The sequence below is a fragment of the Pelodiscus sinensis genome, unplaced genomic scaffold, assembly GCF_049634645.1.
Source record: "Pelodiscus sinensis isolate JC-2024 unplaced genomic scaffold, ASM4963464v1 ctg59, whole genome shotgun sequence".
NCBI classification, from domain to species: Eukaryota; Metazoa; Chordata; order Testudines; family Trionychidae; genus Pelodiscus; species Pelodiscus sinensis.
Window position 1 is genome coordinate 84,137 of NW_027465846.1, and position 27,641 is coordinate 111,777.

Genomic DNA, 27,641 nt, shown 5'->3' on the forward strand with positions numbered 1-27,641 from the left:
ATGGGCCAGTCTGGCGGGGGGGGGCGGGGTGGAAGGTACATGGGCCAGTCTGGCGGGGGGGGCGGGGTGGAAGGTACATGGGCCAGTCTGGCGGGGGGGGGGGCGGGGTGGAAGGTACATGGGCCAGTCTGGCGGGGGGGGCGGGGTGGAAGGTTCATGGGCCAGTCTGGCTGGGGGGGGCGGGGTGGAAGGTACATGGGCCAGTCTGGCTGGGGGGGGCGGGGTGGAAGGTACATGGGCCAGTCTGGCTGGGGGTGGCGGGGTGGAAGGTACATGGGCCAGTCTGGCTGGGGGGGGCGGGGTGGAAGGTACATGGGCCAGTCTGGCGGGGGGGGGGCGGGGTGGAAGGTACATGGGCCAGTCTGGCGGGGGGGGGGAGGGGTGGAAGGTACATGGGCCAGTCTGGCTGGGGGGGGCGGGGTGGAAGGTACATGGGCCAGTCTGGCTGGGGGGGGGCGGGGTGGAAGGTACATGGGCCAGTCTGGCGGGGGGCGGGCGGGGTGGAAGGTACATGGGCCAGTCTGGCGGGGGGGGGGGCGGAGTGGAAGGTACATGGGCCAGTCTGGCTGGGGGGGGCAGGTGGAAGGTACATGGGCCAGTCTGGCGGGGGGGGGCGGGGTGGAAGGTACATGGGCCAGTCTGGCGGGGGGGGGCGGGGTGGAAGGTACATGGGCCAGTCTGGCGGGGGGGGGGGCGGGGTGGAAGGTACATGGGCCAGTCTGGCGGGGGGGGCGGGGTGGAAGGTTCATGGGCCAGTCTGGCTGGGGGGGGCGGGGTGGAAGGTACATGGGCCAGTCTGGCTGGGGGGGGCGGGGTGGAAGGTACATGGGCCAGTCTGGCTGGGGGTGGCGGGGTGGAAGGTACATGGGCCAGTCTGGCTGGGGGGGGCGGGGTGGAAGGTACATGGGCCAGTCTGGCGGGGGGGGGGCGGGGTGGAAGGTACATGGGCCAGTCTGGCGGGGGGGGGGGCGGGGTGGAAGGTACATGGGCCAGTCTGGCTGGGGGGGGCAGGTGGAAGGTACATGGGCCAGTCTGGCTGGGGGGGGCAGGGTGGAAGGTACATGGGCCAGTCTGGCTGGGGGTGGCGGGGTGGAAGGTACATGGGCCAGTCTGGCTGGGGGGGGCGGGGTGGAAGGTACATGGGCCAGTCTGGCGGGGGGGGGGCGGGGTGGAAGGTACATGGGCCAGTCTGGCGGGGGGGGGGGGCGGGGTGGAAGGTACATGGGCCAGTCTGGCTGGGGGGGGCAGGTGGAAGGTACATGGGCCAGTCTGGCTGGGGGGGGCAGGGTGGAAGGTACATGGGCCAGTCTGGCTGGGGGGGGCGGGGTGGAAGGTACATGGGCCAGTCTGGCTGGGGGGGGCGGGGTGGAAGGTACATGGGCCAGTCTGGCGGGGGGGGGCGGGGTGGAAGGTACATGGGCCAGTCTGGCTGGGGGGGGCGGGGTGGAAGGTACATGGGCCAGTCTGGCGGGGGGGGGGGCGGGGTGGAAGGTACATGGGCCAGTCTGGTGGGGGGGGGCGGGGGTGGAAGGTACATGGGCCAGTCTGGGGGGGGGGCGGGGTGGAAGGTACATGGGCCAGTCTGGCGGGGGGGGCGGGGTGGAAGGTACATGGGCCAGTCTGGCGGGGGGGGGTGGGGTGGAAGGTACATGGGCCAGTCTGGCTGGGGGGGGCGGGGTGGAAGGTACATGGGCCAGTCTGGTGGGGGGGGGCGGGGTGGAAGGTACATGGGCCAGTCTGGCTGGGGGGGGCGGGGTGGAAGGTACATGGGCCAGTCTGGCGGGGGGGGCGGGGTGGAAGGTACATGGGCCAGTCTGGCTGGGGGGGGGGGGTGGAAGGTACATGGGCCAGTCTGGCGGGGGGAAAGGGGGTGTCTTTTGGCTGCGGGGGCCTCAGCCAGAGCCCCTAGTCTGGGATGGCTCCCCCCCCACCTGCCCGGGCTAACGGCAGCCAATGTTTTACACCCTTCCCGGGTCTTTCTGTATCCTCCATCCCCATCCCCACTGTCCCCCCCATCATCCCCTTCACATCTCTCCCGGTCCCCTCCCATCTGGCACCCCCACGTCATCCCCCCACCCCAATGCCCTCGACACTGGTCCCCCCCCAGGATCGCCGGCACCGCGGCGTCGGAAAAGAACCTCAAGGACGGGGTCTGTGCCCAGATCGAGAAGAACTTTGCTAAAGCCAAATGGCGGGTGAGTTCCCCCGGGGGGGCTAGAGGGGGCCATGGGGCGGGGAGGGGCTGGGGGGGCGGGAAAAAGAGGAGGGGCCGGGCTGGGGACTTCCCCCTCCCCCCTCGGCTGGCAGGGCTGAGGGGCACCGTGGGGTGGGTAGCAGCGTGCAAGTCTCTGACTGGCTCCCTTCTCCCCACAGAAAGCCATTCGCGTCACCACCTTCATGCAGCGGCTCCGCGCCCTGGAGCCGGGCCCCCGCCCCTCCGTGCCGCTCCCCGAGGGGCCCGAGGAGGGGGCCCGCCCCACCGACCCCTCCAGCCCGGAGCGGCCCAGCGAGCCAGCCGGGCCCGTGGAAGAAATGACGGACTAACCCCTTTGTACATCTCCGTGCACTTGGACCGCACCCAGCGTCCCCAGAGGGGAGAGGCCTCCGGTCCATTCCCCGCCCCCCCCATTCCAGCCACCAGTCCCTGGCTCGGAGGCCGGATCGGAGCTGGACTGCCCCCCCCCATTCCCAACCTGCCTATGCCCCCAGCTCAGGGCCGGCCCATGGACTGGGATGTGCATGGCCGCCCATCCTGGCCAGCTGCATGTTTTAGGAAGATGCGATTTGAATACAGAAACCTCAGGCTGTCCTGTGGTCCCCCCCGTTGGCCTTGTGCCCCCCAAGCTCCGCCAGGGAGTCTGGAAATCACTCAATAAACAGAGATTCTGCCTCTGGCAGCTTTTATGGGCAGTTCTTCCTCCGTCGTCCCTCCCGGGGGGGGGGGGGTGGGAAGGGGCTGGGAAGAGCCCAGAGAGAGGATCGGAGCAAAGGATCTAACTGCTAGACCCCACTCCTCTCCAGAAACTGGAACCCAGGAGGCCAGGCTCCCTGCTCTAACCACTACACCCTGCTTCCCTCCAGAGCTGGCAAGAAAACCCAGGAGCCCCACCCCTCTAACCCACCCGAGCCAGGGATAAACCCCAGGAAAATCCAAGCAGACAGAGTCGGTGAAAAGGCAAATTGAGGTGGGCAAGCGAAGTCGGGGGCGGAGGTGGGGGGGGAGCGTCGACAGGCCCCAGGATTAATCGCAGAAGCAGCAGGCCTGGTAAAATCCCTCCTGGAGGAATATTGCTTAAAACCAGAGGAAATGCCACGCAAAACGCGTGAGGGAAGAGGTCACGGTGGCTGCCTTCTCCTTCCACTGGACTGCACTGACGCGGCCCCGGGGGCGTGCTCCCCCGCCGTAGCGTGGGATCCTCGCAAGCCGCTGGCGGTTTATCTCTGCCACCAGAGAAGGGGGGACTGCCAGGGTAGAATGGGGAAAACTGAGGCAGGAAGGTGTCTGGTGGTGACGGGCACGGCTGCCTGCGCGAGGCCGATTTGCTACAGTCACGGTGGGCCTGCCAACTTCTGGGGGGGTCTACGGTCCCAGCCCCGTTCCTCGCACAGCCCTGTATTGCGGCCTGAGGTACCACCTGCGCCCAGGCATGGCAGGAAGCAGGGAGAAGAAACATCCCTCTGTGACAGGCTTGGGGCTGACTTCAAGGTGGGACACAAAAGGGCAGAGTTAAGGGGATTGGCTGTGGTCGGTAACCCATCCAGTCTGGTACCCCAGCATTCCCCTGTCTGTCCCTGTGGCTGTTACCAGGTGAGCTGCTCCCTGTATCTCCTCCCCATATTCCTGTGTCTGTCCGTCCCTGTGTCTCTCATCCTCATGTCTGTCTGTCTTCTTGTCCCCGTCTCTACCGCTGTCCGTCCCTCCTCCCTGCGGCAATCTGCGTCTCTGACCCTCCGTCTGTCTGTCCACCATCCAGTGTCCATGTGTCCTGCGTCCTTCCTCCCTTTGTCCCTTTCCCAACGTGGCCGGCTGTGTGTCTCTGTCCCTGTGCCTGTCAGTGCGTCCTTTGGCCCTGTGTCCCTCCGTCCTCTCCGCTATCCGTAAGTCTGTCCATCCCCATGTCTGCATAATAATGTTCTATGTAAGCTGGGCGCTGTGCGGGAGAGATTCTCCTGCCATGCAGCAGAGTTGCAGAGCACCTGCTGGGAGGTTTTTGGTTTCTACTGGTGGTGCACAGTCACCCAGGCCTCTGTGCACGTAACATTTATTCTGCACACGGATGGAAAAGATTAGAGGGAACATGGTCTGTCCATTCCCCTGCATTACATAGAAGAAGCACAGGGGAGCTTTCTCAGGGAAAAGGCAATCCCTGTGTCCTAACCGTGGGCTTTTCTCCCCAGTTATCCTTCCGCGTTTAGGGGCAGGGCTCCTCAGCTCTTGTTTATGGTCTGCCTTTGGGCCAGTCGGTCTGTTGTCTCCAGGCTCCTCTGTTCCGCTCAGTGGATGGTCTCCGCTCAGCTCTCAGTTTCTCGTGTCTTTTCACCACCTGGCTTGCACACACGTTCTCACTCACACCAAGCCGCTGTGCGGAGAATTTCAGTCCAAGGCTGACACGGTGACCGAAAGGCCGTCCCAGGCCTTCCTCGGCAGACTGGACACGAAGCCAGGGCAACTGGCAGGGTGAGACACAGAACCCTGCAACGCTTATCAGCAGATCACTGTGTAGGACTTGGTACCCTCCTCCTCCTTCCAGCCACACAAAAACACTCATGTTAGCTGCACCTGTCTGCCTGTCCCCCTGCCTGTCCATCCGGCCCTCTGCCTGTTTGCTTCTCCACCCCGTGTCCACCTGTCCTTCTGTCTGCCTGTCCCCCGGTCCCTCTCTCCATTCCTGTGTCCGACTGTCCTTCCGAACAATGTCTGTCCCCCCGGTCCCTCTCTCCATTCCTGTGTCCGACTGTCCTTCTGAACAATGTCTGTCCCCCTGTCCCTCTCTCCATTCCTGTGTCCATCTGTCCTTCTGAACAATGTCTGTCCCCCCGGTCCCTCTCTCCATTCCTGTGTCCGTCTGTCCTTCTGACAATGTCTGTCCCCCTGTCCCTCTCTCCATTCCTGTGTCCGACTGTCCTTCCGAACAATGTCTGTCCCCCGGTCCCTCTCTCCATTCCTGTGTCCGTCTGTCCTTCTGAACAATGTCTGTCCCCCTGTCCCTCTCTCCATTCCTGTGTCCGACTGTCCTTCCGAACAATGTCTGTCCCCCCGGTCCCTCTCTCCATTCCTGTGTCCGACTGTCCTTCCGAACAATGTCTGTCCCCCGGTCCCTCTCTCCATTCCTGTGTCCGACTGTCCTTCTGAACAATATCTGTCCCCCCGGTCCCTCTCTCCATTCCTGTGTCCGTCTGTCCTTCTGAACAATGTCTGTCCCCCTCTCCATTCCTGTGTCCATCTGTCCTTCTGAACAATGTCTGTCCCCTCTCCATTCCTGTGTCCATCTGCCCTTCTGCCCATCTGTCTGTCCCCCTGTCCCTCTCTCCATTCCTGTGTCTGTCTGTCCTTCTGCTCCATCTGTCTGTCCTCCCGTCCCTCTCTCCATTCCTGTGTCCGTCTGTCCTTCTGCTCCATCTGTCTGTCCCCCCATCCCTCTCTCCATTCCTGTGTCCGTCTGTCCTTCTGCCCCATCTGTCTGTCCCCCGTCCCTCTCTCCATTCCTGTGTCCGTCTGTCCTATCTGTCTGTCCCCCCATCCCTCTCTCCATTCCTGTGTCCGTCTGTCCTTCTGCCCCCTCTGTCTGTCCCCCCGTCCCTCTCTCCATTCCTGTGTCTGTCTGTCCTTCTGCCCCATCTGTCTGTCCCTCTGTCCCTCTCTCCATTCCTGTGTCCGTCTGTCCTTCTGCCCCATCTGTCTGTCCCCCCGTCCCTCTCTCCATTCCTGTGTCCGTCTGTCCTTCTGCCCCATCTGTCTGTCCCTCTGTCCCTCTCTCCATTCCTGTGTCCGTCTGTCCTTCTGCCCCATCTGTCTGTCCCCCCGTCCCTCTCTCCATTCCTGTGTCCGTCTGTCCTTCTGCCCCATCTGTCTGTCCCCCCATCCCTCTCTCCATTCCTGTGTCCGTCTGTCCTTCTGCCCATCTGTCTGTCCCCCCGTCCCTCTCTCCATTCCTGTGTCCGTCTGTCCTTCTGCCCCCTCTGTCTGTCCTCCTGTCCCTCTCTCCATTCCTGTGTCCGTCTGTCCTTCTGCCCCATCTGTCTGTCCCCCCATCCCTCTCTCCATTCCTGTGTCCGTCTGTCCTTCTGCCCCATCTGTCTGTCCCCCCGTCCCTCTCTCCATTCCTGTGTCCGTCTGTCCTTCTGCCCCATCTGTCTGTCCCCCCATCCCTCTCTCCATTCCTGTGTCCGTCTGTCCTTCTGCCCCATCTGTCTGTCCCCCCGTCCCTCTCTCCATTCCTGTGTCCGTCTGTCCTTCTGCCCCATCTGTCTGTCCCCCCGTCCCTCTCTCCATTCCTGCGTCCGTCTGTCCTATCTGTCTGTCCCTCTGTCCCTCTCTCCATTGCTGTGTCCGTCTGTCCTTCTGCCCCTGTCTGTCCCCCCGTCCCTCTCTCCATTCCTGTGTCCGTCTGTCCTTCTGCCCCATCTGTCTGTCCCCCCGTCCCTCTCTCCATTCCTGTGTCTGTCTGTCCTTCTGCCCCATCTGTCTGTCCCTCCGTCCCTCTCTCCATTCCTGTGTCTGTCTGTCCTTCTGCCCCCTCTGTCTGTCCTCCTGTCCCTCTCTCCATTCCTGTGTCCGTCTGTCCTTCTGCCCCATCTGTCTGTCCTCCTGTCTCTCTCTCCATTCCTGTGTCCGTCTGTCCTTCTGCCCCATCTGTCTGTCCCCCTGTCCCTCTCTCCATTCCTGTGTCCGTCTGTCCTTCTGCCCATCTGTCTGTCCCCTGTCCCTCTCTCCATTCCTGTGTCCGTCTGTCCTTCTGCCCATCTGTCTGTCCTCCTGTCCCTCTCTCCATTCCTGTGTCCGTCTGTCCTTCTGCCCCATCTGTCTGTCCCCCTGTCCCTCTCTCCATTCCTGTGTCCGTCTGTCCTTCTGCCCATCTGTCTGTCCCCCCGTCCCTCTCTCCATTCCTGTGTCCGTCTGTCCTATCTGTCTGTCCCTCTGTCCCTCTCTCCATTGCTGTGTCCGTCTGTCCTTCTGCCCCCTGTCTGTCCCCCCGTCCCTCTCTCCATTCCTGTGTCCGTCTGTCCTTCTGCCCCATCTGTCTGTCCCCCCGTCCCTCTCTCCATTCCTGTGTCTGTCTGTCCTTCTGCCCCATCTGTCTGTCCCTCCGTCCCTCTCTCCATTCCTGTGTCTGTCTGTCCTTCTGCCCCTCTGTCTGTCCTCCTGTCCCTCTCTCCATTCCTGTGTCCGTCTGTCCTTCTGCCCCATCTGTCTGTCCTCCTGTCTCTCTCTCCATTCCTGTGTCCGTCTGTCCTTCTGCCCCATCTGTCTGTCCCCCTGTCCCTCTCTCCATTCCTGTGTCCGTCTGTCCTTCTGCCCCATCTGTCTGTCCCCCTGTCCCTCTCTCCATTCCTGTGTCCGTCTGTCCTTCTGCCCCATCTGTCTGTCCCCCCGTCCCTCTCTCCATTCCTGTGTCCGTCTGTCCTTCTGCCCCATCTGTCTGTCCCCCAACCCTGTGGCTGTCGGTCCCTCTGTGGGCCCCAAAGACTACAGCCCCCAGCAGGCCCCGCGCGGCCGGGCCGGACCATGCCGCCAGGGGGGGAGAGGGGTGCGCGGGCTCGGAGCCATGCGGATCCGGTCGGGGGGGGCGGGCGCTCTAACCCCCCCCCCCCCACGCCCGGGATGGTTCGGTCCCGCGCCCCCGTTCAGCGCGTGGTTCAGCCCGAGCCCGGCGGGTCCGTCAGCGGCGGGAGCGGCGCGAGGGGGAGAGAGAGAGAGAGAGAGAGAGAGAGAGGGGTGAGCGGGGGGCGGGGCCGGCGGGGGGGGTCCCCAAGGCTGGCAGAGAGGGCTGTGGGGGGAGGGGCAGGAGGCCCTTATGGGGGAGGGGTGCCCTGGGGGTGGGGGTGTCCTGGGGGGCAGTGGGGAGCAGTGGGGTGGGAGGGGTGGGGGTGCGCTGGGGGGGTCAGTCTGGGTGGGGGTAGGCAGGGCGGGTGCGCTGGGGGGGCAGTGGGGACCAGTCTGAGTGGGGGTGGGGTGGGGGGGCAGTGGGGACCATTCTGAGTGGGGGTGGGGCAATGGGGGCTGTTGTAGGAGGGGCGGGTAAGTTGGGGGTGCACTAGGGGAGGTCCTGGCTGCCCCCCCAAAATGTCTGACTCTCCTGACGCATCTAGCCCCTCACTCCCTGCCTCCTGCTTGTGTTGTGCATAATGGCTGGGACAGGGCTGGGGGCCAGGACTCCCGGGGTCTCTCCCCCGCTCTGGGAGGGGAGTGGGGGCTAGTGGGTAAGAGCCGAGGGGGAGGGGGGAGCCTGCAAGCCAGGACTCCTGCATGTCGGCTCTCCCATACACTGTGCAAAAACCTCCCCTGCTTTGTGCCTCAGTTTCCCCACTTCTGTGCTTGGGGAGACTTTCTCGCGGGGGGGGGGGCTAGAGGGCTCCCTGGAGTTGCAGTCTGGGAAGCCCTTTCCCTGCCAATCTTTGATTGTTTCCGGCTTTTGGTTGGCCTGGTTTGGGGCTGACTGGAGCTAAATGGGGTCATTCAGTTTTGCAAAGGACGATTTGTGTAGGCACCTCCGATCTCTCCATAAGCCGCCACCCCCCATGCTGGTTCCCCCTGGCTCCTCATGTCTCCTTGAGCTCCGAACTCAAACGCCTTAGCTAGTCGGGTTTGGGGCCCGAACCGAGGCCTTGGAGGAGGTTCTCTCCACGTAGAGGAGGTAGCACTGGTTGTGCGGGGCCCGCCAAGTCGATTATCAGCGCCCGCTCTGCCTTGTGCGCGTGGTTGCGCTGTTCACGTCCCAGATGTGATGCTCTTGACAGTGGTGCACGGGAGATCCTGGGACGCTCTGGCCAATCTAGACAGTTTGATGAAAAAAAAACAAATTGGTTTCTTGCAGCCAACAAAAGAAGAAAGACAAACCTGAGCTGGGAAAGTCCACATTCAAAAACTTAGTTGAGAGGCAAAAAAATCCACCTGGGGAAAATCAGACTGAAACCTGGGTTAACGAGACCAAAACTACAGCCACTGCCGGGAAATCGCACCAGCAAAACTTAGATGAGGTTTGTGATTGTTTGGGGGATGGCAGGAGCTGGAGATCCCGACCCCGACCCCGACCCCAACCCAAGCCCTGTCAGGCCAGGTGCCGTCCAGACCCCAACCGAGATCAGAGCCCCCCCCTCCGTCATGCCAGGCGCTGCCCAGACCCCTAAATTATCTGAGCACATCTCCGTGTGCAGCCCTGCCCTGCCTCCTGGCGAGAACGAGGGGCCCTTTGAAGCCACGGAAAGGGGATACAGCGGGAGACGTGGGACAGCCACTGTGGGACTCACTGCTGCTGGCTGTCATTGACCCCAAGAACCCGGCCACTCCCCATAAACTCCCAGGGTAGCGCAGTGGCCAGATGGGCTAATCCAGGCCTAACTGGGGGGAAGTTTCCAGCCATGCCGTGTGTGAGACTGGGTGGGCTAACAGACCCTTCTTTAGTTAGGGGCCCTGGGCTGATGGATTGAATGGGATTCGTACCAGGTGGGGGGGGGGTCTCCCTCGAGTCCGCTGAAGATCCGGGGTTGTAATCCAGGCTGACGTGTCCTGGGCGTGGGAGAGCCTCTCCCCTCAGGGATTACACTCAAATCTAATGATTACTAGGGGGCAGATAACCCCCCAAGAGTCATTCTCCCTTTCCTGTGGAGCTGGCCAGGGCTGCACCCAGGGATATAGGCTAGATGGGCCCTGCTGATCCTGCATGTGCACCTCTCCGGGTCCCGTTGTGCTAGCCCAGAGTTTGAGGGCAGGAAGGGTCCCTAAGCCACCCGGCCGACCTCCTGGTTAGGCCCGAGCGGGTCTGGGGGCTCTTCTCTGCCCCCCTTGGCTGCGGTCCCCTCAGAACTTGGCACAGGGCTCCAGGATCAGTCCTGCCGGCGCTGTGGGGCGGGAAAGAGCCGGGCTGGTCCCCTCCAGCAGGGACACACTCATGCCTGGGCTCGGTCCTGCTCTGGCCATGCCCCCCTGCCACCTCCTTTCCATACCAGAGTCCCCGGGCGCTCCTCTGCCGTGGGCTTCTGGGGCCCCCCATTCCCGGGCCTCAGTCTCCCCCAGCACCGTTCTTTCCTCTCCTTTCTGCCAGGCAGGTGGTGCCCGCCTGTTGTTGTCTGAGGGGCAGGGCTGTGCTGGGGGGCTGCCCTGCCGGAGGGCACCAATTGTCTGACCCGTAGTGCCGAGCCACAGGGCGCTTCCCACAGGGGCCAGGAACGGCCCCAGGATGCTTCCCGTGGTGCAGCCAGGCAGGGCTGCGCCGGCGAGCTGAGCCAAAGGCCCTTGTGTGGCCTGCGGGGCTGGAGCAGTGAAATCCCCAGGCTGGGGGTCAGGGTGCCATGGAGATGAATTGAGCTGAGGGAGTCAGGGCCTGGCCCCCTGGCTTCTCTCCCTGACTGCGCTATAGATGCTGCACCCTCCTGCAAGCCCCTTCCTGTCTGTCTCACAGGCTGCCCGGGTCCCTGGGCCCAGGACCACTGACCTGCTCTGATGCGCTAGGCCTAAAAGCAGCCGGCAGCTGTTCCCACTGGGGCTCTGAGCCCCAGCCCCTGCCAGGACCTAGAGCCCCAGCAGGCCAGGGCTGCACTGCGCAGCACAGCGCCAGACCGAGCCACTGGAGCTGGGCTCTGGGGCGCACAGCCACAGCTTCCTCGGCGCGTACAGGGAGCGCTGGCTGGGTGGGGAAGCAGCCCACTTGGAACAGGGCAAGGGCAGGTGGCGTGGCTGAGTGCATGTGGGCAGCTGCGGGCTGCGCCGCAGGGGAGTGGGGGCAGGCGAGGGCTCAGGGCGCGGGTGGGGTGTGCGGGCAGGCAAGGGCTCAGGGTGCGGGCGGGGAGTGTGGGCAGGCGAGGGCGCAGGGCGCGGGCGGGGAGTGCGGGCAGGGGAGGGCGCAGGGCGCGGGCGCAGTGTGTGGGCGAGGAGTGTGGGCAGGCGAGGGCGCAGGGCGCAGGCGGGGAGTGCGGGCAGGCGAGGGCGCAGTGTGTGGGCGAGGAGTGCGGGCAGGCGAGGGCGCAGGGCGCGGGCGGGGAGTGCGGGCAGGCGAGGGCGCAGGGCGTGGGCGGGGAGTGCGGGCAGGGGAGGGCGCAGGGCGCAGTGTGTGGGCGAGGAGTGTGGGCGGGCGAGGGCGCGGGCGGGGAGTGCGGGCAGGGGAGGGCGCAGGGTGCAGTGTGTGGGCGGGGAGTGTGGGCGGGCGAGGGCGCAGGGCGCGGGCGGGGAGTGCGGGCAGGCGAGGGCGCAGGGCGCAGTGTGTGGGCGGGGAGTGTGGGCGGGCGAGGGCGCAGGGCGCGGGCGGGGAGTGCGGGCAGGCGAGGGCGCAGGGCGCGGGCGGGGAGTGTGGGCAGGCGAGGGCACGGGGTGCGGGTGGGGTGTGTGGGCAGGCGAGGGCACGGGGTGCGGGTGGGGTGTGTGGGCAGGGTCTGCAGGCAGGCGCACACGGGCAGGGATGTTCCTTCTCCCTCTCCCCCCAGCCCCCCCACCCCCTGCCCTTTCCTCCGGGCCCCCCACCAGCCCTTTCCCTCTCCCCCCCAGCCATGCCCCATCCCCTCACCAGCCCTCCCCCATCCCCTGCCCTTTCCCCCTTCCCCCCCACCAGCCCCTGCCCTTTCCCCGCCCCGCCCCGCCCCGCCTCCTTGTCTGGACACTATGGAGGCGGGGCTACTTTGCATTATTCATGAGGTGGGCGGGGCGCCCCACTGCGTCCCGCCGGCTCCCCTCCCATCCGGGCGCCAGGGGGCGTGTCCCGGGTCACGGGGCGGGCCGCCCTCCTCCGCCGGCCAATGGGCGCGCGGCGCCGGCCTGGCGCGGCGTGTCCGCCGGGGCGCCGGGCGGCCAATGGGCGGCGGCGGAGGGGGCGGGGCCGGGCGCGCGCCGCGGGCGGGGGGGGTTTTGTTCCGGGCCCGGCGGCCGCCATCTTGTGAGGAGCCGAGCGGAAGAAGCGAGCGGGGCCGGGCCGGGCCAGCCTCATTGGTAACCACCCCCCCCCCCCCGCTGTCACCACTAGGCCGCGCTGCCCGCCCCCCCCGGGGTCAGCCCCGCCCCTCGGCCGGTTTCGGGAAGGGGGGGCCCCCGCTCGCCCCCCCCCGAGCCCGGCTCCGCTGGGTCTGCGCCCCCCCCCCCCCGAGGCCGCCGCAGCTGGGAGGTGGCGCCTGGGTGTTCGCCCCCCCCCGGCCAGCGCTGGGGCCGGTCTCCGCCCGCGGGGGGGGGCGAGGAGCCTGCGGGGTGACCCCCGGGGCGGGGGCGGGGCCCCGCGGGAGGCCCCGGGCGGCGGCGCCGGCCTGTCCCCGCCCCGGCGGCTCTTCCGCGGGCACGAGGGAGCGGCCCGGCCCCGGCTCAGCTCGCTGCTTCTCCAGCCCCGGGCGGGCCCCCATCCGCTCACGCAGCCAGTGGAGAGCCGTGCCCGGCCCCGCGTGGGGGAGGCTGCCCGGGCGGGCAGGGCGAGTTGCTCGGGCCAGGGGCTGTGGGGAGACGCTGGGTGACTCCGGGCCAATAGCGGTTAATGGAATCGGCGAGTAGCCGTGAAGCTGTATCGCTTCCTCACTGCTGTAGTCCCCGGGGCAGGTGTGTCAGAGCCAGGCAGGAGCTGGTCCGCGGGGGGGGGGCGGTTTAAAAACCAGCTCCCCTCGCGGACCGGCCGCCTGTCACCTTGTGCTGCTGCTTCTGAGAGAGAGGCAGCAGTGCCTGTCGGGTGGGGGGCGCTGAGCTCCCTCCGCCAGCCTGCCCGCCTGCCCAGCTTCTAATATGCTTTAAATGCAGAGCCACAGCAGAGGTGGGTCCTGGACCCGTTGAAAGCCAGGACTGAGCCAGGCTGCTGGCCAGCCTGCAACACCTGTACTGGCAGGGAGCGGGGAATATGTGTAGTCTGTTGCGTTCACCTATCTGCTTTTGCTTATGGATTAATCGACTACACTCTTGCATTCAAGAAAGATGTGGAGAAATTGGAAAGGGTACAGAGAAGAGCGACAAGAATGATTAAAGGTCTAGAGAACATGACCTATGAAGCCAGGCTTCATGGACTGGGCTTGTTTAGTTTGGAAAAAAGAAGATTAAGGGGGGACATGAGAGCGGTTTTCAAATATCTAAAAGGGTGTCACAAGGAGGAAGGCGAAAATTTGTTCCTCTTGGTTTCTGAGGACAGGACAAGGATTAATGGGCTTAAAGTGCAGCAGGGGAGGTTTAGATTGGACATTAGGAAAAAATTCCTAACTGTCAGGGTGGTCAAATATTGGAATAAATTGCCAAGGGAGGTGGTGGAATCTCCCTCTCTGGAGATATTTAAGAACAGGTTAGATAGACATCTGTCAGGGATGGTGTAGACGGAGCTTGATCCTGCCTTGAGGGCGGGGGGCTGGACTCGATGACCTCTCGAGGTCCCTTCCAGTCCTATTATTCTATGATTCTATCCCTACTCCGGGATTAAGGTGTCCCCCACCAGGGGTTATGCTGTCCCAACTAGACGGCTCTGACTTCCCTGGGCGATCAGGGACTGAGCAGCTGGGGTCACTGTTGCGTGCTCGTCTGTCTTGCCGTGGGGCTCGTGGGATCTCTGGGGGGAGCTGGGGGTTGGTTATTTGAGCCCCCTAGAGTTTCTGTGTCCTGAGCTGGCTCGGCAGCACGGCTTGGATCCTTCAGCGTCGGCCGTCTGCTGGGGACTTGAGTCTGGTCTTCAGTGTTGAGTGAAATTCTCAACCGGGAGCCCCCTGAGAAACCTGCTGTGGGGGGTGTTGGGGTTCAGCCCCCTGCGGCGGTTAATTGCCAGGGGATCTGTCATTAGTAGGGCCGTTCCCTACCCAGCTGTCACTGCGGCAGGCAGAGAGCCGAATGGGAGCTCCCGGCATGACACGGCCGTTCTGGGACTCGTGAATAGGGGGCTTGTGAATAGGAGCAGAGGTGGATTTTCTCCCTGGTGCGACCGCTGCTGGGACCCTGCAGCTGCTTCCCTCCTGCACTTGGCTTCCAATGAGGCAGCTGCCTCTGGCCGACATGGGTAGGGATGGTATCCCTAGCCTCCCTTTGCCTGGAGATGGGTGACAGGGGAGGGATCACGTGAGGGTTCCCTGTTGTGTTCCCTCCCTCTGGGGAACCCGGCATTGGCCCGTGTTAGCAGACAGGACACTGGGCTGGACCTTTGGTCTGACCCAGTCTGGCCGTTCTGATGAGACGCGGCTCCTCCCAGAATCCCTCCAGCTCCGAGCAGACACCTGGCTCTGGCTCTCTTGAACCCAGATTCTCCTCTTGTCCCAAGCCCTTGTGCTGTGCTGCCGTGCCCAGCTGTGAGGCCGCAGCCCAGAAGTGGCTGCATCTTGGCTGGCTCTTTCCCGGCTGCCCTGGCCTGGAGGGGGCTGCATCTCCTCTCTGGGTCAGGGGCGCATCCTCTGGGATTGCTCAGGCTGGGGGCGAGCCACCTTTCCCTAACGGGCAGCGCTGCCGGGGGAAGCCCCTTCGTGGAGCGAAGGGATGGCGCCTGGGTGCCAGCCGAGGGGGCGGGAAGCGCCGCTCTCATCCCCGTGCAGCTGTCTGCCCACGCAGGGGGTGCTGCCAGACGGGCAGTGCAAGGCGCCATGGAGTGAGAGCACATGGCGTGATGCTTAGCCGGGGCGAGCTGGCTGGGAGCCAGGACGCCTGGGATTGCTCCCTGGCTCTGGGACAGGAGGGGGCAGTGTGGGGTCCCTCAGCCTTGGGGGAAGGGAGCCGGTTTGGGGTCCCCCCTCTGGAAGTGCTGAGTTCAGGGCCTGCCCAGGGCGGAGCTGGGTTCTGAAATGAGTCACTGTCCTAGCTGAGTCACTGCAGGCCGGCCTGGCCCCAGCACTGGCTCTGGAGGGAGGCTCCAGGAACTGCTGGGGACACTTGGGTAACAGCTGCTTGGAAATCCCCCGCAGTGCCGGGCCATTCCGGGGAGAGCCCCTCCCTGCATCCCAGAGCCACTGGTGCCAAGGGCAGAGGCCTCCAGCGCGCCCCCCCCCCCCCCCCCCCCCGCTGGCTCCGCTCGGGTAGCCTGTAGCCACGTGGGTCCCCAGAGCTGGCTGTTGGGGGCTGTGGGCAGGGTCCTCACCTCCCTCTTGGCCCCCAGATGTCCAGCTCGCCGTTGTCCAAGAAGCGCCGCGTGTCTGGATCTGAGCCGAAGACGGGTTCGAACTGCTCCTCTGGCAACGCCGTTCCGAGTGACCCACGCCCAGCGCCCGCCAACGTGAGTCTGGGGGGCCCTCTGCCCACTTGTGCACTGAGGCGTGTGCCATGTGCACCACCAGGAGAACCGCACGCCCAGCTGCGGGTGTTCCCCTAATCAGCGGGGTGGCACTGGGGAATCCCTCTGGGGCACCTTGCTCCCCACCCTCTGCCCAGCGGTGCCCCCAGGTGACGTGCCGCCCCGCTGGGGCTGGCTGTAAACCTTGCGGTTACTGGCCACCCAGTGGCTTTGGAAGGGCCACAGCGACCTGCCATCCCTGACCTCTGACCTCTCTGCTCGCAGGGCATGGCTAAGAATGGGAGCGACGCCGACATTGATGAGGGCCTGTACTCCAGGCAGCTGTAAGTTCCAGCGCGGGGGCCCCCCAGGGGCCCTCTGCCCCCCCAGAGCTTGGTCAGAACAGAGGCTGTTTCTCCCTTTTCGGGAGGATGCTGGACTGCGGGTCACGTGTGGTGGGGCCCCAGCTCCGGGGCCTCTCGGTGTGGGCTGGCTGAGGCACCCGCCCCAGGCCCGGCCTGACCATCTGCTCCCCCCAGGTACGTGCTGGGCCACGAGGCCATGAAACGGATGCAAAACGCCAGCGTCCTGGTGTCGGGGCTGCGGGGGCTGGGCGTGGAGATCGCCAAGAACATCATCCTGGGCGGGGTCAAGTCTGTGACCCTGCACGACTCCGCACCCGCCCAGTGGGCAGACCTGGCCTCCCAGGTAGGCTCCCTGCTCGTGTATCCCGCCCTGCCCCTCTGCGTGTGGGTCCTGGCTGGGCCCCTCCTCCTTCACCGGCCTGCCCGTGTGGGTCCTGTCCCACCCAGCCCCTCTGCGTGTGGGTCCCTGGCCCCTTCACTCCCACCGGGACTTCCCCTCTGTGTCCGTGTCTTGGCTTATGGTCCATCTAAGCTGCACAGCTAAAGTCCCGCGCAGGGGTCAGAGACCTCTCCCCCCCAAGCCCTGTAGGGGCCAGGGCTGCTGGTGGGGGTGCAGGGTGTTCCCACTGGCCAGCCTCAGCAGGGAACAGCCCAGGTGAGCCAAGCCATAAGCCTCTGTCCCCCAACCCTGAGCACCCTCCTGCACCCCGAACCCTCAGCCCTCCCCCCACCTGAGATCCTGCACCCCAGCCCAGTGTCTGCACCCCTTCCAGCACTGCAAGCTCTCTGCCAAGTGCCCAGCCAGAGCCCTTGCCCCCCCCCCCGCCCACTGGCCCTCCCAGCCCCACCCAGAACCTGCCCCCCCCCAGTGGGAGCCCTCACACTCCTGCACCCCAACCCTCGGCCTGAGCCCCCTCGCACGCTCAGAGCCCCTTGGCCCCACCCCTGCCACATGGATTTTGCTGTCACCAATATGAGGGTGACATGTCGCACGTCTTTTGTGTGGCACGTGCCTTCCACGCTGGGGCACATCAGAAAACTCATTCCACTTGGTGTGGAAAGGGTTAGAGGGAACGCTGGTCCTGCCTCCCCTCCGCCCTGCCCCCCTCCTTCCAGACTCCCACACTCACCGCCCCTCCTGCTCCCTAGTTCTACCTGCGGGAAGACGACATGGGGAAGAACCGGGCCGAGGCCTCCCAGCCCCGCTTGGCTGAGCTCAACTCCTATGTGCCCGTGAGCATCCATACCGGGGCCCTCACCGAGGACTTCCTCAGCGCCTTCCAGGTACCCACAGGCCTGGGGCCTGCCCGCCCCGCAGAGAGTCGCATGCCTGTCTTCTCTCCCCAGCGCTGGCAGGGGAGTGGGGTCTAGCGGTTAGAGCAGGGGGCTGGACGCCAGGATTCCTGGCTTCTCTCCCCAGCGCTGGCAGGGGAGTAGGGTCTAGCGGTTAGAGCAGGGGGGCTGGACGCCAGGATTCCTGGCTTCTCTCCCCAGCGCTGGCAGGGGAGTGGGGTCTAGCAGTTAGAGCAGGGGGGCTGGATGCCAGGATTCCTGGCTTCTCTTCGCAGCGCTGGCAGGGGAGTGGGGTCTAGCAGTTAGAGCAGGGGGGGCTGGACGCCAGGATTCCTGGCTTCTCTCCCCAGCGCTGGCAGGGGAGTGGGGTCTAGCAGTTAGAGCAGGGGGCTGGACGCCAGGATTCCTGGCTTCTCTTCGCAGCGCTGGCAGGGGAGTGGGGTCTAGCGGTTAGAGCAGGGGGGCTGGACACCAGAATGCTTGTCTTTCCTGCCAGCACTGGGTAGAGGAGTAGAGTCTAGTGGTTAGTGCCAGGGGGTGGGTGCCAGGACGCCTGGGTTTCATCCCCAGCTGTGTTGGGCTCCCGTCTCCATGTCAATACAGGTGGCTGGAGACCCCAGAGCTTCGGGAGGCTCTTTGGGGAGGGGATTCAAGCTGTGGGGCTCTGTGTGGGGAGCACAGAACAGGCAGGAGAGGCACAGGCTGGCCATTGGTGGGTGTGTGTGGGGCAGGGGTGCTGGTTGGAGCTGGGAGAGTGGATTTCTGGGGAGTGGTAGGGCTGATGCTGAGGGGCTGTGTGCTGGGGGAGGGGCAGTCCCAGGTGGTGGGGGGGCATGTGCTGACACTGATGGGTCTGGAGGCGGGCACAAGCTGACTGACAACCTTGGTGTCCCGGTAGGGGGGCTCTGGGGGCGGGCACAAGCTGACTGACAGCCTTGATGTCCCAGTGGGGGGAAGGGGGGCTCTGGGGGCGGGCACAAGCTGACTGACAGCCTTGATGTCCCAGTGGGGGGGAAGGGGGGCTCTGGGGGCGGGCACAAGCTGACTGACAGCCTTGGTGTCCCAGTGGGGGGGAAGGGGGGCTCTGGGGGCGGGCACAAGCTGACTGACAGCTTTGATGTCCCAGTGGGGGGGAAGGGGGGCTCTGGGGGCGGGCACAAGCTGACTGACGGCCTTGGTGTCCCGGTGGGGGGGAAGGGGGGCTCTGGGGGCGGGCACAAGCTGACTGACAGCCTTGGTGTCCCGGTGGGGGGGAAGGGGGGCTCTGGGGGCGGGCACAAGCTGACTGACAGCCTTGATGTCCCAGTGGGGGGGAAGGGGGGCTCTGGGGGCGGGCACAAGCTGACTGACGGCCTTGGTGCCCCGGCAGGTCGTGGTTCTCACCAGTTCGCCCCTGGAGGAGCAGCTGCGGGTCGGGGAGCTCTGCCATGCCAGAGGCATCAAGCTGGTGGTGGCTGACACCAGGGGGCTGTTCGGGTGAGTGCTCGGGAGCGGGCGCTGGGGGGCAGGGCCCCGGACAACGCTGCCTGGGGAGGGGGAGGAGGCTGGAGCCCTGGGCTGGAGGGGACTGGGGCCGTTGGGGTGGGGCCGGGTCCCTCACGTTCCCCTCCACCCACAGCCAGCTCTTCTGTGACTTCGGGGACGAGATGGTCGTGACAGACCCCAACGGGGAGCAGCCGCTCAGCGCCATGGTCTCCATGGTCACCAAGGTGAGGCCTGCGTGGACACCTGGGTACTCCCCTGGCTTTGGGAGGGGAGTAGGGTCTGGTGGTTAGAGCGGGGGAGGGCGCCGGGACGCCTGCGTTCTCCCCCGTTTCTGGGAGGGTGGTGGTGTCTAGTGGTTAGAGAAGGGGGCAGGGCACCTGGGTTCCCCCCCATGCTCTGGGAGGGTGGTGGTGTCTAGTGGTTAGAGAAGGGGGCAGGGCGGCTGGGTTCTTCCCTCCCCCCCATGCTCTGGGAGGGTGGTGGTATCTACTGGTTAGAGCAGAGGGCAGGGCGGCTGGGTTTCCCCCTTTAGGCTCTGGGGTGGTGGTACTGTCCAGTGGCTAGAGCAGAGGGCAGGGCGGCTGGGTTTCCCCCTTCAGGCTCTGGGAGGGTGGTAGTGTCCAGTGGTTAGAGCAGAGGGCAGGGCGGTTGGGTCCCCCCCCATGCTCTGGGATGGTGGTGGGGTCTAGTGGTTAGAGCAAGGGGCTGGGTTTGATCTGTCTGTGCGTCGGCAGGGCTGCCCGGGGGAAGTGACATGCTTGGACGAGGCGCGGCACGGCTTTGAGAGCGGGGACTTCGTCTCCTTCACCGAGGTGGAGGGCATGGAGGAGCTCAACCGCTGCCCCCCCATGGAGATCCAAGTGCTGGGTGAGGTGCTAGGTGCCCTGGGGGCCGGAGCCGGGGGGCACCGTGGGCCTGAGGGGGGCACCATGGGGCAGGGAGCTCTGCCGGGGCTGCTGTCCCTGGTCCACGCACCCCACCACGCTGAGCCCCACCCTTCCCCGCAGGGCCGTACACCTTCAGCATTGGCGACACCAGCAGCTTCTCCGAGTACGTGCGTGGGGGCATCGTCTCCCAGGTCAAGATGCCCAAGAAGATCAGCTTTGTGAGTGGCGGGAATGCGCACCCGGGCTGGGGGGGCTACGGGCAGGCTTGGGTGCTGGCTTTTCCCACAGCGGGAGGAAGGGGCAGGGTGCCCTGATCGCTGGGTGCTGCCGAACCTGGGTCGGTGTCGTCAGTAGGGTTCAGAGTGAACGGCTTTGGGTGTCCGGGGGCAGTTGTGAACGGAGCTGGGCTGTGTGGAGGGTCAGGCTGGGGGACGATCCTGCTGGCTGCCCCTCACTCCTGCCCTCCCCACAGAAACCCCTGAGCGTGGCGCTGGCCCAGCCTGACTTCGTGGTGACCGACTTTGGGAAATTCGAGCGCCCGGCCCAGCTGCACTTGGCCTTCCAGGCCCTGCACGACTTCGAGCGCCGGCACCACCGCCTGCCCCGGCCCCGCAGCGAGGTAGGGCTGGGGGGACTGTGGAGCGGGAGGGGAGCTGACCTCTGCTTGCTCAGTGTCTATTGTCCCCCCCCCCCCATCCCGCACCCCCAGTTGTGGTCTGTCCCTGCCCCCTGGGGCATTGTGTATCCTGCCCCCAGCTGTGTCATTCCTGGCCTGTCTGTGTTGCATGTGTGCCCTGTGGGGTGCTGTGAGACCTCCCACTATGGGCTGGCACCTGCAGGGCTCAGGAGAGGTGTCAGTGTATTGGTGGTGCACACGCCAACATGCCTCCGTGCTCAGAACACACTTATTCCACACGTGGCTAGAAAAGATTCACGGGAACATTGGTGGCAACCCTGCCCCATGGTGCACTGTGATCGGCCCCACCGGCTGTGTCCCTTCCCCACCCCGGGGGCGCTGTGTGACCCCTGTCCCCCGCAGGTGGACGCAGCCGAGGTGCTGGCGCTGACCCGGGCACTGAATGAGCAGGCCGCGCCGGCGCTCAAGCAGGAGGAGCTGAGCGAGGGGCTGATCAAGGAGCTGGCGTACCAGGCTGCTGGGGACTTGGCGCCCATCAACGCCTTCATTGGGGGGCTGGCCGCCCAGGAGGTCATGAAGGTAGCGCCAGGAGGCCTGGGTCCCGGCCCCAGGGTGGCGAGGGGGGTGAGATCCGCACTCCTGGGAGTGGGGCTGAAATGCTCTGGGGCTCCCAAGCTGTGGGGGGTGCGGCCGAGTGGTACCCCTGGGGACTGGGCCCTCTGGGGCCCAGGGAGCCACCTCTGGGTGGCCGGAGCGTGGGCGAGGCTGGCCGGGAGGGACCTGCCCTGACACCGCCCCTCTGTACCAGGCCTGCTCTGGGAAGTTCATGCCCATCACGCAGTGGCTCTACTTCGACGCGCTGGAGTGTCTGCCTGAGGACAGCAAGGAGGCGCTGACCGAGGAGGCGTGCCGCCCCGTGAGTGGCTGGGGGCCAGGCGGGGAGCAGCGGGCGGAGGTGGGGGGCACTGGCTGAGCGGGGGATGGGGGAGCGGGGGGGGGGGAATTGGGAGCACTGACCGAGTGAGGGGAGCAGCGGGGGGGGGGGGGGGAGCCCCGGCCGAGCGGGGGTGACTTTCTCTCCCTGTCTCCAGAGGAACAGCCGTTACGACGGGCAGATCGCCGTGTTTGGGGCCGACCTCCAGGCCAAGCTGGGGCGGCAGAAGTATTTCCTGGTGAGTGTGACGGAGTCCAGACTGCGGGGCCCCGCGGCGAGCCCCACGCAGACCCCGCAGCCTGGCCCTGAGGGGAGCCGCCCGGCTTTGGGATGTAAAATCCCGTGTTTGGGCGAACTGGCTTGACAGGCTGTTCCAGCCCCGCTGGTTACCCCTTCACGTGCCTAGTCCGGGCCCCGGTGCGGCGCTGGACAGCATCCCGCGTTCTCAGGCCCCCGTCTGGCTGTGGGGTCGAGGGGCTGGGCAGCTTAGCATGATCCGGGCTCCTTTGAGGCTGATACGCTGGGGGAAACCAGAGCCGTGAGCTGCAGGCTGCTGAGCTTGGGCTCCTGGAACTGTCCCCAGGGCTGCCCCCTCACCCTGTGTCTCCCCTGCCCAGGTGGGCGCCGGCGCCATCGGCTGCGAGCTGCTGAAGAACTTCGCCATGCTGGGGCTGGCCTGCGGGGACGGCGGGGAGGTGACGGTGACCGACATGGACACCATCGAGAAATCCAACCTCAACCGCCAGTTCCTCTTCCGGCCCTGGGACGTCACGGTGCGAGGGGAAGGGAGCTGGGGGGCGGGGTCTGTGGGCCCTGGGACGTCACGGTGCGAGGGGAAGGGAGCTGGGGGGCGGGGTCTGTGGGCCCTGGGATGTCATGGGGTGCTGGGAGGGGAGTTGGGGGGTGGGGGGCCTGGGTTCTCTACCTGGCTCGGCGTGGGGTGGGGTCTCGCCAGTTGGAGCAGGAGGGGCTGGGAGCCAGGACGCCTCTCCGGCTAAACGGGGTTCCCTTGTCCCCCAGAAAATGAAGTCTGACACAGCGGCAGCCGCCGTGCGTCAGATGAACCCCAGTATCCACATCACGAGCCACCAGGACCGTGTGGGGCCTGACACGGAGCGGGTTTACGACGACGACTTCTTCGAGGGCCTGGACGGTGTGGCCAATGCTCTGGACAACGTGGATGCCAGTGAGTGATGCGTGGGTGGGGCCTTCCCCAGGCCCCCGCAGCCCCACACAAGCCCTTCCTGTGCTGCGTTACATGTGGCTGTTCCCAAGGGGCTCTGCCCCAGAGGTAGCTGCTTCTCAGTACCGGGCAAGTTGTCTCAACCCCCCACTGCTGTGCTCCTGAGGTCCCCTGCTCCCTCCTGCTGGTGCTAACTCCATGTGCCCGTCTGCCAGGGATGTACATGGATCGCCGGTGCGTCTATTACCGCAAACCGCTGCTGGAGTCAGGGACGCTGGGCACCAAGGGCAACGTCCAGGTGGTGATCCCCTTCCTGACGGAGTCCTACAGCTCCAGCCAGGACCCGCCCGAGAAATCCATCCCCATCTGCACCCTCAAGAACTTCCCCAACGCCATCGAGCACACGCTGCAGGTGAGCGCCCGGGGTCCTGCCCGGGGCCTCTGGGAGCCAGGACGCCTGGGCGCCCCGCCCCGCCCGGCGTCTGGCCGGCACGCCTGGGCGCCCCGCCCCGCCTGGCTCGGGGTCTGGCCGGCACGCCTGGGCGCCCCGCCCCGCCCGGCTCGGGGTCTGGCCGGCACGCCTGGGCGCCCCGCCCCGCCCGGCTCGGGGTCTGGCCGGCACGCCTGGGCGCCCCGCCCCGCCCGGCTCGGGGTCTGGCCGGCACGCTTGGGCGCCCCGCCCCGCCCGGCTCGGGGTCTGGCCGGCACGCTTGGGCGCCCCGCCCCGCCCGGCTCGGGGTCTGGCCGGCACGCCTGGGCGCCCCGCCCCGCCCGGCTCGGGGAGGGCGGGGAGTCGGTTGCTAAGAGCAGGCAGGGCTGGGAGTCCGGGCTCCGGTCACTGGCGTGGGCGCTAGTGTCGAGGGCCTCTGACTTCCCAGGGCGCTGCCCTTGGCCCCCTGCCCCGGTGACTCTGCTCTGTCCCACAGTGGGCCCGGGACGAGTTCGAAGGCCTCTTCAAGCAGCCGGCCGAGAGCGTCAATCAATACATCTCGTGAGTGGTGGGGGGAGGGACGTGCCGCTGGGGGCGGGAGGGTCCAGGGGATGCCCCCTCTGAGCCGTGTTCCCCCACCCCCAGAGACCCCAAGTTCATGGAGCGCACGCTCAAGCTGCCGGGCACCCAGCCCCTGGAGGTGCTCGAGGCCGTCAACAAGAGCCTGGTGAGCGAGCGGCCCCGGAGCTGGGCGGACTGCGTGGGCTGGGCCTGCCGCCATTGGCACTGCCAATACAGCAACAACATCCGTCAGCTGCTGCACAACTTCCCGCCCAACCAGGTGAGCACCCGCCCCCCCCCCCCCCCCCCGCGAGCCAGCAGCCGCCCGGCCCGCGCTCTGACCCCCGCCCCCTGGTGTCTTGCAGAAGACCAACTCCGGCACCCTGTTCTGGTCGGGGCCCAAGAGGTGCCCCCACCCGCTCACCTTCGACGAGAGCAACGTGAGTACGGGGATGTCGCTAGGCGCCGGGGTAACGCCATGCAGATCGCTAGGTTAGGAGTCGGGGTTTGCAGCCCCTGTGTCCCCGCAGCCCCCACGGGCTTTCAGAGCGGGGGTGCCAATGGGAGGGGTCCGGGCTAATGCTCAGCCACCCACAGCCCCTGGATGGGGGGGGGGGGGGAGCCATCATTAGGGATCAGAGTTAACACGCCTCTTCTTCTCCCCCCCCCAGCCCCTGCACATGGATTACATTGTGGCGGCAGCGAGTCTCTTCGCCCAGACCTACGGCATCGCAAGCACACAGGATGTGGGCGCTGTGGCCGAGCTGCTGCACCAGGTGCAGGTGCCCGAATTCACGCCCAAGTCCGGGGTGCGGATCCACATCTCCGACCAGGAGCTGCAGAATGCCAACGCCTCCGTCGGTAGGGCCTGCGGGCTGGGCCGGGCGGGGGGGGCGTTTGCTGGCTCCCGGCACAGAGTCCAGGGCCCCTTGTGGCCGGGGCGTCCTTGCCGGGCACTCATGGGCTGTGCTCTGCCCCTAGATGACAGCCGGCTGGAGGAGCTGAAATCCAGCCTGCCCAGCCCCGAGGGCCTGCAGAGCTTCCGCATGTACCCCATCGACTTCGAGAAGGTGAGCTGAGGGGGGTGGCGGGCTGAGCCCGGGTGGGAGTGCTGGCCTGAGCCTGGGGGGAGCCTGCTGCAGACAGGGCCCTTGGGAGCAAGTGCCAGGTGAGCACTCGCATCCCCACCATTGGGTTTGGGTCCCTGGGGCGTTCGCCTGCCTGCTCCACAGAGGTGGCTGCATCTCTGTGCCAGGCAATCCTCCCCCTCCCCCCATGATGTTCTGTGCGGCTGTTCCCCAGCTGCCCTGCCCCAGAGGTGGCCGCATCTCTCTCTGACCCTCTCTCTGGTTCAGGACGACGACACTAATTTCCACATGGATTTCATCGTGGCGGCCTCGAACCTGCGTGCTGAGAACTACGACATTCCGCCTGCCGACCGGCACAAGGTGAGCAGCGGCCGCGGCGGGGGGGGAAGGGGGGTTGGGGTGGCAGGCGAGGGGGAGCGGGGCTCTGTCATGCTGATGTCACTCCCCTCCCCAGAGCAAGCTGATTGCTGGGAAGATTATTCCGGCCATTGCCACGACGACGGCGGCCGTGGTGGGGCTGGTGTGTCTGGAGCTGTACAAGGTGGTGCAGGGTCACAAGCGGCTGGAGTCCTACAAGAACGGCTTCCTCAACCTGGCGCTGCCCTTCTTCGGCTTCTCCGAGCCCATCGCCTGCCCCCGCAACAAGGTGGGTGCCGCCGTGTGCACCCTGGGCCCCTGCCCGTCCCTTGTGTCCCCGCCCAGGCCCCTGCCCGGTTCCTCTGCCCCCTGCAGCAAGGAGGGTCTGGGAGCTCCCGCTACACCCCCATATTCCCAGCCTGCCTCCTGCCCTGAGAGAACGGCCCTGGGGGAGCTCCCCTCTGTACCCTTGGCTGCCTTGGTGCCCCGTGGCCATGGGCAGGGTTCTGTGGGGAGGATTCCACGGTCAGGCACCTCCCTGTGCCCCCGTACCCACCCCCCCATGCAATGAGAAGTGGATTTGGTAGGGGCTGAGGGGGCTGGGTTTGGGGTCCCCTCGTATCTAATCCACCCTCCCCTCCCCCAGTACTACGACATCGAGTGGACGCTGTGGGACCGGTTCGAGGTGCAGGGGGTGCAGCCCAGTGGGGAGGAGATGACGCTGCGCCAGTTCCTGGCCTACTTCAAGGTGACCCGGGGGAAGGGGGGTGCAGTCCGATGTTCCCAGCTGGGGAGCGTCACGCTAAGGGGGCGGGGCAGCTCAGGGTGTCTGACCCTCTTGCAGCGTGAGCGCCGACTGGGGATCCCCATGCCGGCAAAGGGGGGAGATGGGAGTGTCCGGATGCTGACCCCCGCCCCCTCACTCTGTCCCCCTGCAGACAGAGCACCGGCTGGAGATCACCATGCTGTCGCAGGGCGTCTCCATGCTCTACTCCTTCTTCATGCCGCCTGCTAAGCTGCGCGAGCGCCACGACCAGCCGTACGTACCCGGGGTGCTCGGGGGGAGGGGCTGTCCCCTCTCAGTTGCCCAGGGGACTGATGGGGGCTGGGGTTTCTTGGATCCGGGGCTGTCCCTGGTGGGGGTGGGGGTCCCCTCGTGGGGACTCCTACCCTTGCCCTGATGCCATCTTGCCCCCCCAGGATGACGGAAATCGTGACCAAGGTGTCGAAGAAGAAGATCGGGCGTCATGTCAAGGCCCTGGTCTTCGAACTCTGCTGTAACGACGACAGCGAGTGCGACATCGAGGTGCCCTACGTCCGATACACCATCCGCTAGGGGCGGGGCCTCCCCACACCCCGCCCCCGAGCTCGTGGGGCGGGGTCTCCCACGCCCCGCCCACCGGTTACAGTGATGGAAAACATGGACTAAGGGGGATTCCCCCATAGGACTGGTCTGAGGTGCAGGGCGGGGGGCCTGTGGGTCCCCCCTGCTGGGAGACCCTCCCCTGTGTCCCGTTCATGTCGTGGAGGCGCTTTAACCCCGCCCCCTTACTGTTAGTCGTGTTGTCTTGACTCCGCCCCCACACTCCCTCCCCCCTCCCCCGCGCACACTCACTTGCTCACCGATGGGGGATGGGGCATCTCTTGCCCTGCAGCGCTGGTTCTGTATTTGGGGGTGTGGGATGCGGGGGTGGGGGTAACCTACCCCCTGCTGCTGGGGCCAGCGTCCGTCTGTCCATCTGCTGCTTGCCTGGCTGGCGGCAGGGGGGGGTTAGTGCAGAAACGGTGCGAGGACTTACTGAATAAATAGACGTTTGCAAAAGCTGCCGGCGCCCCCCAGGCCTGGTCTTTGGTGGGATGTGCTGGAGGTGGGGGGGTTCCTGGGGGGATCCCTGCCCTATTGTGTTCTGTGGCCTCCCCCTGCTCCAGCCCAGTGCTGCCCCAGCAGCTGGCCCTATGGAAGGGGGCACCGGTGAGAGCGCTCCTTAGCTTGCTTTTCCTCCTCCCGAAGGGCCATCCCCTGTGTTCCATCAAACCCACGTTGGTTTTATGTGGAGCAGCCCCTTTTCTCAAGGCCCTGATGCTGGCTGTCTGGATGACATCCTGGCTCCCCCCCCTAACCACTCAATCCCACTCCCTTCCTAGAACCAGGGCCTGATCACGTGCCCCGGGCCTAGCTCTCCCACTCCCCCATGCCTCCTCCGCTTGGAAGCTTTCCCTGATCTGTGGGCTCACTGCCTGGTAGCCCCCAGCTCTGTTTGTATCCAGGTGTGGGACATGGGGGAAGCACTGGGGGTTCCCCTGTCCAGCCCAGCCTGCGCTGGGCTCTCCTGCAACAGCGTGCGATTCCATCAGTTCCACATGGGGATGCTAACCCCTTGGTTCCGACTCCACGCTGCTAGAGGGGGGGGGGTGATGTGAGTGCACAGCAGGCTTCCTGTGCCTCTGTCCTGCCCTCTGCCAATGTCCTTGCAGCAGCTGCTGCTGGTGCCAGGAGTCAGGGGCCAGGGAGTTCCCAGCTCTCAGCAGCTGGTTCTAGGGCCTTGCTGAGCTCACCCGGGCCCCTGGGAACCTGCAGCTGTGCCAGTTGGATGGACCCAGTTGGTGTGAAGGGGGCAGTGCGCTTGGGTTTCTGGGTCTTATCCCAGCTGCAGCGTTGGATCCGGGGCTGCTGGAGGTGGCTAATGCTGCTGGTTTTCTGGGGAGGATGTGACCCTCATTCACACACAGAACCCAAGCTGGGGCCTTGCGCACTGCCTCCTGCCTCAACCCCAGTGCCTCCTGTCCCAGCAGCATGGCTGGTGGGGCAGCTTTCCAAGCACAGTGGAGTGGGTGCCCTACCCCTGCGTTCCACCAGGCTCTGACCCAGCTGGCCCAGACCAAGGCGAAAAGCTGGATGGGGCCTTGATTTACTTTCTGCCTGTCTGTCTGCTCTCCTCCCCCTGCTGAGCAGTTGCCCCAGTCCCTCAGCACCCAGCCTGGCTGCTTCATCGCCCCTGGCAGGGACTTGGAACCGGGCCCTGGGCCGGCCTGTGGGTTGGAGACCCTTCCCCGCACGCACCACTGCCCCC

At 65.8% G+C, this 27,641-nt stretch overlaps 1 protein-coding gene across 4 annotated transcripts in view; it reads left to right on the top strand.

Annotated features, from left to right (window-relative positions):
* The window catches only part of UBA1 (ubiquitin like modifier activating enzyme 1), a 33,374-nt gene extending 6,978 nt beyond the window's left edge, over positions 1-26,396 (top strand). The window contains exons 10-35 of one of the 4 annotated variants that reach the window (XM_075914873.1): positions 9,036-9,198; positions 15,237-15,353; positions 15,636-15,694; positions 15,890-16,058; positions 16,865-16,999; positions 18,378-18,484; positions 18,627-18,717; positions 19,228-19,360; positions 19,501-19,598; positions 19,853-19,999; positions 20,420-20,596; positions 20,826-20,933; positions 21,109-21,189; positions 21,569-21,724; positions 21,972-22,137; positions 22,350-22,546; positions 23,061-23,125; positions 23,210-23,405; positions 23,491-23,565; positions 23,797-23,986; positions 24,107-24,195; positions 24,481-24,573; positions 24,668-24,859; positions 25,217-25,318; positions 25,509-25,609; positions 25,771-26,396. In XM_075914873.1, coding sequence (XP_075770988.1) covers positions 9,036-9,198; positions 15,237-15,353; positions 15,636-15,694; positions 15,890-16,058; positions 16,865-16,999; positions 18,378-18,484; positions 18,627-18,717; positions 19,228-19,360; positions 19,501-19,598; positions 19,853-19,999; positions 20,420-20,596; positions 20,826-20,933; positions 21,109-21,189; positions 21,569-21,724; positions 21,972-22,137; positions 22,350-22,546; positions 23,061-23,125; positions 23,210-23,405; positions 23,491-23,565; positions 23,797-23,986; positions 24,107-24,195; positions 24,481-24,573; positions 24,668-24,859; positions 25,217-25,318; positions 25,509-25,609; positions 25,771-25,906 — 3,343 coding nt within the window. In that variant the 3' untranslated portion in view covers positions 25,907-26,396. Of the gene's footprint in view, positions 1-7,912; positions 7,937-9,035; positions 9,199-11,989; positions 12,137-13,926; positions 14,154-15,236; positions 15,354-15,635; positions 15,695-15,889; positions 16,059-16,864; positions 17,000-18,377; positions 18,485-18,626; positions 18,718-19,227; positions 19,361-19,500; positions 19,599-19,852; positions 20,000-20,419; positions 20,597-20,825; positions 20,934-21,108; positions 21,190-21,568; positions 21,725-21,971; positions 22,138-22,349; positions 22,547-23,060; positions 23,126-23,209; positions 23,406-23,490; positions 23,566-23,796; positions 23,987-24,106; positions 24,196-24,480; positions 24,574-24,667; positions 24,860-25,216; positions 25,319-25,508; positions 25,610-25,770 lie in introns of those variants that run through there. The other 3 variants (XM_075914876.1, XM_075914875.1, XM_075914877.1) reach the window with 3 other exon arrangements.
* Positions 26,397-27,641: the final 1,245 nt, after the last annotated feature.